The sequence below is a fragment of the Solanum pennellii genome, chromosome 5, assembly GCF_001406875.1.
Source record: "Solanum pennellii chromosome 5, SPENNV200".
Taxonomy (NCBI): Eukaryota; Viridiplantae; Streptophyta; class Magnoliopsida; order Solanales; family Solanaceae; genus Solanum; species Solanum pennellii.
Window position 1 is genome coordinate 73,022,117 of NC_028641.1, and position 10,865 is coordinate 73,032,981.

Consider the following 10,865-nt stretch of genomic DNA (forward strand, 5'->3'; position numbering starts at 1 on the left):
GGGCCCAAGCCTGTTAGGGCGTAGCTTAGCACTATATATAGACGCTATGGCAAACCCTATTCTGTAATTCTGTTCTTGCCTCTCCTTAATAAAACTGCTCTCCCTCTTCCCGTGGACGTAGCCAATTTATTGGTGAACCACGTAAATCTGTTGTCTTGTTTTTAGCGTTTATATTTTCTCGTATTATCTCGAATTCCGCATAACAGTTGATTTGTGAACGCCTATGATGTTAAGTTTAAAATGTTCAGCATGAAATAAGAAAATAAAAAGTTTAAATTTTCCGCTAAAATTAACCTAGATGAAGTAAGAATGACGTATGTAGGCTTGTCTGCGATCTCTGAGAGGTCAACGACGCCGATCTCGTTTGGGGTCTAGATTCCGATCGTGACATATAGTGTTAGTAATTCCTAGGTATCCTTAGTATTAGATAAGACCACATATGATGTATTAAGTTATTTATGTATTAGATGGGTTTGAGTTGAAATGTGCTAAGCTACCAAACATTATATTGAATGAATTAAATATTAATCAAAAAACTATTTTAATTAATATATTCTACCAAACAACTCCTAAATAAATAGGCTAAGATAAGGGAAAGCTAACACAATTGTTGTTCCCAAAGATAAAGCCGTCTCACAGAGGACTTCTTTGGGCAATCCTCAATTGTTGTATTGGGAAAATTATTTTGATAGGTAATTTTTAATAAATAAATTTTGACAATATTTTTTATTTTATTATTATTTAAAGTAATATAGAGTAATATTGTGATAAATTTAAAATATATATTAAAAGTGATTTATGTATGTAATACATATGTATTATAATTGTTTTAAAATATATTATATTTGTTTAATAAGAAATTGACACATTATATTGAATTGTTTACATCATGTATTTACACCAGATCAATGGAATTTCTATTACTATGTGATTTAATGAAGTAAAACACATTTAATTAGTTAAGGTTGAGTAAAATGAACAATAAATTTAAACACATGACATGCATATATTGGATTGGAGTATCAGTAGAACTTTATTTATATGTATTTTTTAAAAATTGTTCTCTAAAATATGTATTAAAATTTATATTATAAATATGTTAAAAGTGATTAAGTGAAGAAAAAAACTTTATTACTGTAAATTGTAAATATTTTCTTAATATACTCCTTTTGTTTAAAAAAGAATTACCCTATTTCTTTTTAGTCTGTTTAAAAAAGAATGACCCCTTTCCTTTTTTGGCAACACTTTAACTATAATTTTCCACGTGGCATGTTTAAGACCACAAAATTAAAGGATATTTTGGTACAATTGACATAACTTTAATTTAGAACCACAAGATTAAAAATATTTTTTTTGTCTACTAAGTCATTCTATTTTTAACGGAGGGAATAATATACTTATGAAAGTTTCTCATTGTTATGTTAAGCTTGTTATTTTCTAGAGATCCATTGAGTTTGGGCTAAAGATTCATGAAGCCCAATAAAGTTGTTCTAAAAACTAAAGCTGTTCCACTATTTTTTCCTTAATTAAGGGTAAATAACCACAACATAAATCATACTATTATTGGTGATAATTACAACTGGAAATAGTTTTTCAAATTATATTTCTTGCCAATTGATTGTTCCGGACACATGTATCTGACGGTGCAGATACAGATATATATGTAAATCTATTTAATTATAATTAAGGATTAATTCACACGTATCTGAAATATACAGACTCTCTTTCTCGCCTCTTTCCTGTATCGCTCGCATCTCTCTCTCTCTCATCCCCTTCCTTCTTATTTTTATTTCAATGATATATTAGTTTCACAGTTTCATGTATTCGTTATTCAATTTAATTGAATAACAAATGTATTCTATGCTACTACTGTTCATTGCATAATATCATTTACTATACTTCTCAATTAGTTCATGCATATGATTATGTTCTCGTGATTTGAATTGGGTTATTCATGTGAGATCAAGTCATAGCTCAAGATACGAGACATCATAATAAACACCTGAGAACGAACTCTCAAGTTTGCTAAGAGATTTTATACCTTTTCACTATTCGTATAGGCTTAACAGAGTAAAGTTATATTGATGGAATCGTTTTGTTTTTAACATTAATATTTAATTAGAAAAGTAATGATAATCTCAATATACCTGTATTTGAATCAAACTATCGATAAATACAAATTTGTTTTTATACAAAGGTTCTAGCTTGGAGGATATTTTTTTTTATTTTTACTAACAATCATTAAGATGAGATGAGAGAGATATTAGCTTGTTGACTAGGTCTTAAAAGTGTCCTAAAATTATATCTTAAAAGTGTCCACATGAAAACAACCAGAAAACACCATTATTTGCTTTTTAATAATTCAACTATAAACATCATAGTTGCCTTTTCATTATATAACAACAATAGATAAACACTATTATTAGCTTTAAATTAAAAATATAACCATATGTCGCAGAATCTTTGTGAAGTGATAGTTATATGTTGCCTATTTTTAAGTCCTCCTTTCTTTTCATAATTTTATTAGGCACCCTTCAATTTAATGCAATACTTTTTAAAAAATAAAACATAAAAATCATGTTTAAATTATATTTTTAACTATTTATTTTACTATAAGTTATTTCATTAAGGGCCTTCAGGATGGCTCAATAATTTATTTGGAAAGTGATCATTCACATATGACTGAGAATCGATGTGCAATAATGTATTATGAATCAAATTTGTCCCATCTAATACAATTCACGTGATATTATATAGTGGAGGGTTTGTCTCAGACGCACAAAGTGCTTATCGAAGTATAGAGGTTGTCGCAAAAATTGTAGTAGCGCCAAAGTTATCCTACAGCTTCCAAAAAAATTAGTTTATTAAGATAAATAAAAAAGATTCTAAAGTTAATTAGTTCACTAGAAAAAAGGATATCTCATAAAATAGGACACGAGGAATATTGTCTTTATTGAGCTAACTTGAAAATTAAAATACAAAGTTAAGATCTTTATAAGAGAAATCAAAATACAAAGAATTTTGCTTTCGTGTAGTTTGATGTATTGGCCTATATTTTAAAATAAATTATTTTTTATATTTCGTAAGTGCAGAAACTAATTATTTTTCTTAACAGGGATCAAAACTATAGCTATATATGAAAATTCAATTTTATTTTTATAAGAAATCACTCCTACATCTACAATTTTTAAAATTGTTCCCATAGACTTTGGGGTTGGATTTGAATTGGAACATAACCTCTCCCAATAATTCCATCCAATATCTTTTCGAGTTTGACTTAATTTGAACTACTCTAACCAATATATATATATATATATATATATATATATGTATATATAAAGAAACGATTTCGAACCTGATCAACTTCCATAATGTAAGGGCCTATGTGTACAAGCCCCAAAAAACAAAGAAAAAAGCCATCGTTTAATTGATCGGGAGTAGGACTTTATGTTATAAATAAAATATTAATTTGCAAAAATTAATAATTTCTTATTTCTTTTTACCGGTCTAAATCTATCTCAAAAGTAACAAATTCAAATTCTCAACGGAAATGCTCAAGTACTATATAGTCAATAATAACCAAATAATAGGCTATCTGTGTTCACAATATTATTTTTGAGCATACTAACTTCTTTACAAATATTAATTATCGAGTGAGTCGAGTAATAATAAATCAATGAATTTAACTCTAATAGTTACAAATAATAAAAATACACATCACTTAATTATGATTATATGTGTCAGTGTGTACAATATACACTACAAATTTTACATTTATTGATTTTATATATATACAAATAATATAATATTCAGATAAATTTTTATTTATTTGAACCCTCATATAATAACTGAATTTTTCAAGAATCCTACCAACTCCAAAAGACAATTGGGATAATATCACATGATTCAACCTGTCTAACTCCATACCACCAAACTTTACCAAACACGAAAATCCCATCACCACCTACCAAATCCCAAGTGTCTATTGATGAGCTTCTTTCAAACATATTAAATTTTCACCATGCAACAAATTGTTAATTTCACTAAGATTAATCTATCGATTAAATCGCTAAAACTAATTGATTTCATCTAAGTGTTGAACGAGTGAAATTTGAGAATAACGATGAAAACGAAGAATGATATATTGTGATCGTGTTAATTAAAAAAAAATCAATCAAAAGACAATTTGAATGTTTATCTTTCTTAATATGCGAAAATGATTTGATTAGATTATATTTAGAACTCATTCGATTTATAATCTTCTTCCAAATATAAAAATAGGAAAGACAAGTTTATGAATAATAGTAAATATGAATATCAAATCAAAGAAATTAAATAAATCAATTTTATTTGAATTTGGTTTGGATTGTTTTACATTTAAAAAATCAATAATATATTATGTGATTTTGTTTTTTTAAAAAAATCGAAGCACTAATTGAACCGAACAGGTAAATAATATAAAGATTTTTTTAATAATCAAATATAAATATTAGAGTAATTTCTATGAATAATTTTAAATATATTATATTTAATTTCATCAATATTTATTTATAATATGATGGGAGATTTAATAGAATCAACTTAGAGACATGATCAAGTTATTGACACTTTCGATTCTCTATTATATGAGAAGACTCAATTAGTATGTAATGATAGATGATGTTATTTTACTAATTAATTTATTTTTCTATTTCCTTACTTTATTTTTTAAAATTTTCCATATGGTTGATAATGAAATAATCAAATTTAATTTTGAATTGGTAAACACCTTTAGACATGACCAAAGAATAATGACTAAGAAAATAAATGGGAAAATTGATATGATTGTTTAAATAGTAGGGATGTGAAGGCCACTAAGTTGATTACTATATACCAAAAAATCCCTTTCAAAAGTGGGCATCAAATCAAGCTCTTTCCAACTTTGCATGCATCAAACCTCATGCTTTGCCTATTTTTCGAAAAAAATTTATTTGTATCGGGTGTTTATATCAAATTAATATATAATATATTATTATGTGATTTAATGAAGTAAAATGAACTATAATTTTAAACAATGTCATGCATGTATTGGTTTGGGGTAAACACCCAGTGCGGATAAGTTTTACCCTATTTCTCATCATAATATATTACTCACTCGATTTAAAATAGAATGACTTAATTTATCTCTACACGAGATTTAAAAAAATAAAAAAAGTATTTCACTTTTATGATACTACATTAAGTATGTCAGATTTATCAAAATATTTTTTTAAATTTTTTTGTAATTTTAAACAAATCATGTGAAAAATAAAAATTAAGATATTATTAAAAAAACTCATTTTTAAAAATTAAACGAAACCGTTTGAATTAACTTTTGATTTATGATTTCTAAGTTGAAAGTCAATCACAAGTTAAAATATTTAATTTATAATTCTTTTTTTATTTTTTCTTTGAAACACCTAAAATAAGTCATTTGAAAGGAACTTTAAGCATTTAATATAATTGTTTGTCTAATGAATTAATTTTTTTTTTGAAATAATTTTTTCATTTTATTGATCTCAAAGTCAATGTTAGGTATTGTCATCTGCTTACTAGATATTACTAATTTAGAAAATTAATTAACTAATAACAGGTAGACTTAACTAATTAATATCATAGCAAAATAAATACTAATGTACTATTGTCAGAATGGAAGAGTAGAAAATAATACTAACAAAATGGAATCCTAATGATTAAATTTCAGTCAATTTTATTAATATAAAATATTTAATTGGTGTTTTGGTCGGCCACTGGCTGTGAGTGTGAAACACCATGACCCCTCTGTCACCATAGCCATCCCTCTTTGTTACCGTTAATCATACTCCCACCCAAAGAAAACAATATAATAATATTTCGTGATCAGTATTCGATATTTATAATAAAATTTAATTAATTTAAATTTGTATCATGTAAAATTTCATTTAAAGAAAATGGGGATGCTTTATTTTTCATACTTAAGGTTCAAATTTAAAATTTTCAATTGATAATTTTTTTAATCAATTCTTTAATTTTGTCAAAGGTTATTTTATTTGTAAAATTTATTTTGAAGTCGAGAAAGATTCTTTGTTCCCTTAAAATGTTGAAGGGTATACTTTAATACCTAGTTAAACATTATTTCTTTGTTTTTTAAAAATAAGTAATATTCTTTTGTTATAAATGGTGTCTTACAATCAAAAAGATATTTTGTTCAATTTTACCTTTATTTAGATAAATGAGATTTTATATAATCAATAAATTATTAAAGAAATACTTTTCCTTTTCAAGACACTTGATTAAGAATAAGTTACTAAAAATACTTTTAATTTTTTAAAAGTGAATAGCTTTCTTAAGAAATGTATAACAAATTTCAATCAATTTGTTTCGTATATATATTTTTGTAAGCAATTTTATCTATTTTCAATCGTTACATAAAGTAATTAGTAAGTAGAAATCAAAATAGAGAAGAACATTTTTTTGAATATTTAGTGAACAACGTGAAATATATGGATTATTTTGTTAAACTTTGAAAATAACTAAACGATTGATATGGACCAAATCAATGGGACAAAATTGAACCAAATTTAGAAGGAAATTATTGACCTTAATCATAGAGCTTTGGATATTATTACCAGCTACTAAACAGAATACTTCACAGATCAGTTATGTGAACTAAATAAGATGTAACAATTCGTTTCGTCGTTATCAATGATTAGGGGCCATAATATATATGTTGGGACTCTAGAATATTGATATAAGTTTGTAAAAAGTTCAAGATGAAGAAATTTAAAAATTACTATGTTTTGTTTGATTTCAATGATTCTGTTATAATATTGTGTTGTATTTCGTCTAGACCCCGTAAGAGACTATAGAACTGTCTAAAGACTTCGAAACAAAGTAGTGATGTTTGTCACATTAATTTTATATTGTGAAATCTTATGACAAAAGAATGTATTATTAAATGAGATCAATTTGCTCAATTTTTTTAGCTGAGCTGCTATTTAAGGGAATGTTCACTATAACGAGCAAGCTTGGACTTGCCATAACGAAATTAGACCACATACTAAAATTTATTATAACGATAGGATAACCACTAGAACGGAAAAGTTATTGTCATTAACTTGAGAGGAGGGTTATTGAAAATATGATGTAAATATTCACTAATTAATTTAATGTACCAAAATTAGTCTGCAACATTATTCTATATGTTGGTTAGGTTAGTGATTTGTTAAAGTCTATTAGATTAGCTTGTTAGAGGCTTAGAGCTTAGCTAATCACAATTATAATGATGCTTCTACATACTAGGCAGCTTAATTAGAAGAGAACATGTGATTTCTCATTTATACATCCATATTACATATAAATAAATATGATCTTTAAATTAATTTTAGCTGATATTTAAGTCTTTTAATTTAAATATGTATTAATAAAAATAAAAATTGAATATAGTTAAATATGTGGATATATACTCTTATTTAACGTTTTATGTGACAATTTACAAACTATATACAATATTTTATAGAGCGTTCTACGTGTATTATATTATATACAACACATTTATCTAGTTGCTCAATTTTATACAATTTTAAATATCTATTTATACACCTCCAAACAGTGCTTTGAAAGGCAGGGGCGTGAGGCAAGGCGTAAGTCTCGAGACACGGAGCGTAAGTCTCATGAATCTACCGGATATAGTCTCATGTATATTTAATTTTATATTTTTATTACTAATAAAATAAGCAAAAATAAACATTTCAATTATTTTTATTTGAGATAAGTATTAATAATCAATAATGAAATAAAAGTATTATATTATTATTTGAGAAATATCATTATACTAATAATAAAATATGATTTAAAGTTAAAAAAGAAACTAAAAAAATAAATTAAAAATGCCTGGACATACATTTTTACGCCCATGACTTACGTTTTTATGTTTACACCTCAAATTTTAGGACTTATGCCTTATGAATGTACGTTTTTAATTTACGCCCAAAAACGTTTTTGATACGCCCCGCCTCGAGACTCGCCCTAAAAACGTTTTTGAAAACACTAACTAAGATCAAAATAAAAAACATATTTATGTCATTTCTCCAACACTCCTTAAATTGTCTTGCTTTCCACTCTCAAACTCACAATCATCACTAACATATCACCAACATCATTATTAATTCAATTAAGATAGAATATATCCCAGGATTAAGTTCGAAACTAAATTTATATTTCATGATAAATAAAGATAAATATCGAACCTAAAATGAAAAAAAAAAACAAAAAAACTCTAGATTAGGGGTGGGGGCATTAAAGGAAAAAGATGTAATGATGTAGAAAAGTCTCACCACCATTAACACAGAGAAAAAGAAGAGAAAGGAGCTTTCACACACATACCTTCCTTCTAAGACACCCATTCACACTCTTCACTTCCATCTTTCTCTTCTCAACAAATCTCAACCACAAAGCCAAGAATTTCTCCATCTTTATGTCTTCTTAGAGATGTTAGAAATGGAAGGAACAGCAAAACCCCCACAAATTTCTGAAATGTTTCACAAATTTGCTCATGTTGTTAGAACCAAAACCTTCGAACTCTTCGCCGACGAGGAGAATAACAGCTTCATCGCTGATGATGAGAACACCGACACTGATGTTTTCACTCTTCTTGATTCAGCTGAAGAATTTATACCTGACCAAAAAGTAGTTGTAATCAAGCCTGATTTCTGTAAATTTCCTCATTTAGCAAATACCCATTTCAGTAAATCACTGATTTCTTCACTCTTCGCTACAATTTCGTCGTTTGAAGCTTCGTATCTTCAGTTACAAACAGCGCATGTGCCTTTTGACGAAAAAGCCATTGAATCAGCGGATAAAGCTTTGGTGACTCTTCTTCAGAAATTGACTGAGATGAAGAGTTTGGATAAGGATTTCAGGAGAAACCCAAGTTGTAATATTGATTTGCTTATGGGGTCAGAGCTGGAATTTCAGGTACAGGAGCATCAGAGCAAGCTCAGAGTTTTGGAGACTATGGTAAATCAATTACTGTCTTATATGGAGTCTAAAGATGAAGAAGTTTCAATTTTGAGGAAGAAATTGGATAAAATTCAAGATTCTAATTTGAGTTTGTCAAAAAAATTAGGGGTAGAAAATGAAAAATCGAACAATAGTACTACAGAGGTATTGTGTACAGTTCGTGTTTTTGAATCTATGCTACGCGATTCGATTAAGTCAGCTAATAAATTTTCTAAGTTATTGATGGAATTAATGAAAAGGGCAGGTTGGGATTTGGAAAAAGCAGCAAATTCTGTGTATTCTGATGTTAATTATGCAGAAAAAGAACACCATAAATATGCATTTCTATCATATATTTGTTTAGGCATGTTTAAAGGTTTTGATCTGGAAGACTTTGGTTTGTGTGATGAAGAAATATTGTCTGATGGATCAATATCTGATGAGAATGATAATTTGAAACAATTACTTGAGCATGTTTCATGTAATCCAATGGAGACTTTGAGTAAGAATCCTAGTTGTGCATTTTCAAGATATTGTGATAAGAAGTATGAACAGATAATTCATCATACAATAGAATCATCCATTTTCAGGGATTTGGATGGGAAAGAAGTCATAGTTGATTCGTGGAAGTCGTTAAGTGTTTTTTATGAGTTGTTTGTAAGGATGGCTAGTACAATATGGCTGCTTCATAAGTTGGCATACTCATTTAATCCTGTAGTTGAGATATTCCAAGTTGAGAGAGGGGTGGACTTCTCGATGGTCTACACGGAAGATGTTACAAGGAAAATTCAATTCCCTTTGAGCAAGACAAGGCCAAAGGTGGGATTTACTGTGGTGCCTGGGTTTAAAATTGGGAGTACAATCATTCAGACACAGGTCTATCTAACTGGCTTAAAAGGCATGGAATAGGGTAAAACAAATAGATCTGTACAGTCGTCTGCAAGTCATTTTGCTTTATCGTGTGCTTTGTTTCCTCTGAATTACACCAAGAGATTTAGAGTGTTCCATTTGACAGCTAAACCTTCTTTTGTACCAGAATTCAAAGAATTTGTCAAAGTGATTGACACTGCTATTTCCGAGGAATAAGCCATCTTATATTGCTGCAGAAGTTGGTGTTCTTGCTGGCCTGGATTGGTTTGGATGTTTTTTCGTTATTGTCGCTACTCGCTAGTAAGTGGTCACTAGTTAGTCTAATTCGTGTATTTGCTTGAGTAGAAGTTCTGTTTCCAGAGATTCTGTTAGTCCTAAGAAACGTCTGTAAAGCACTGCTTTTATGTTTTTTGTCTTGGTTGTTTTTCTTTTTATTTGGTTACTTTTAGTTAGGGAGGTGAAATGAGGTGGTGGGAGTAGTACAGGATATTACACAATCGAATTGTATGTAACTCTTTTAATGTCAAAATGGATAGTGATTTCAACAGTTCAATAAATTCTTTCATTAGTTAGCATAGTTACTAGTTATAGAACTGTCTAATAAGTGTTCACTTGTTCTCTAGGCACGTCAATGGACTGCGACCTTGGTCATGGATAGTTTGTGGGCTTGATCAACTGTTTCTTGAATGCCTTACTTCTACATGTAGAATCACATAAATTGGAGATTCTTATCTGGTGTTAAATATATTTTTTTGGACTCATGAATTGCCTGTAGTTATTATCTTGATATTACCACCTTTCTTGAAAGAAATATTGTGTTTGTTTCTCTACTTCTCCACATATCCATAGAGGATGATTAGCTATAATACCATGATCTTACTTTCTCCATCTACCATTCATATTTAATAGGCAGGAACCATGGGTTACTTATCGAAAAAAAAGAGAGGCACAATCCACGGTTTACTTTGAAATTCAATCTTATTATAAAGGAACATAAG

At 28.3% G+C, this 10,865-nt stretch overlaps 1 protein-coding gene across 1 annotated transcript; it reads left to right on the plus strand.

Moving 5' to 3' along the window:
• Positions 1-8,275: 8,275 nt before the first annotated feature.
• Positions 8,276-10,444, plus strand: LOC107018634 (protein GRAVITROPIC IN THE LIGHT 1). The gene has a single exon (XM_015219166.2). The coding sequence runs from the start codon at positions 8,488-8,490 to the stop codon at positions 9,904-9,906; it is 1,419 nt and encodes a 472-aa protein (XP_015074652.1). The 5' UTR covers positions 8,276-8,487; the 3' UTR covers positions 9,907-10,444.
• The last annotated feature ends 421 nt before the right edge of the window (positions 10,445-10,865 follow it).

What these genes read in the sequence shown, in the direction of transcription:
- LOC107018634 (XM_015219166.2), top strand. Translation starts at nt 8,488, where the DNA reads ATGTTAGAAATGGAAGGAACAGCAAAACCCCCACAAATTTCTGAAATG.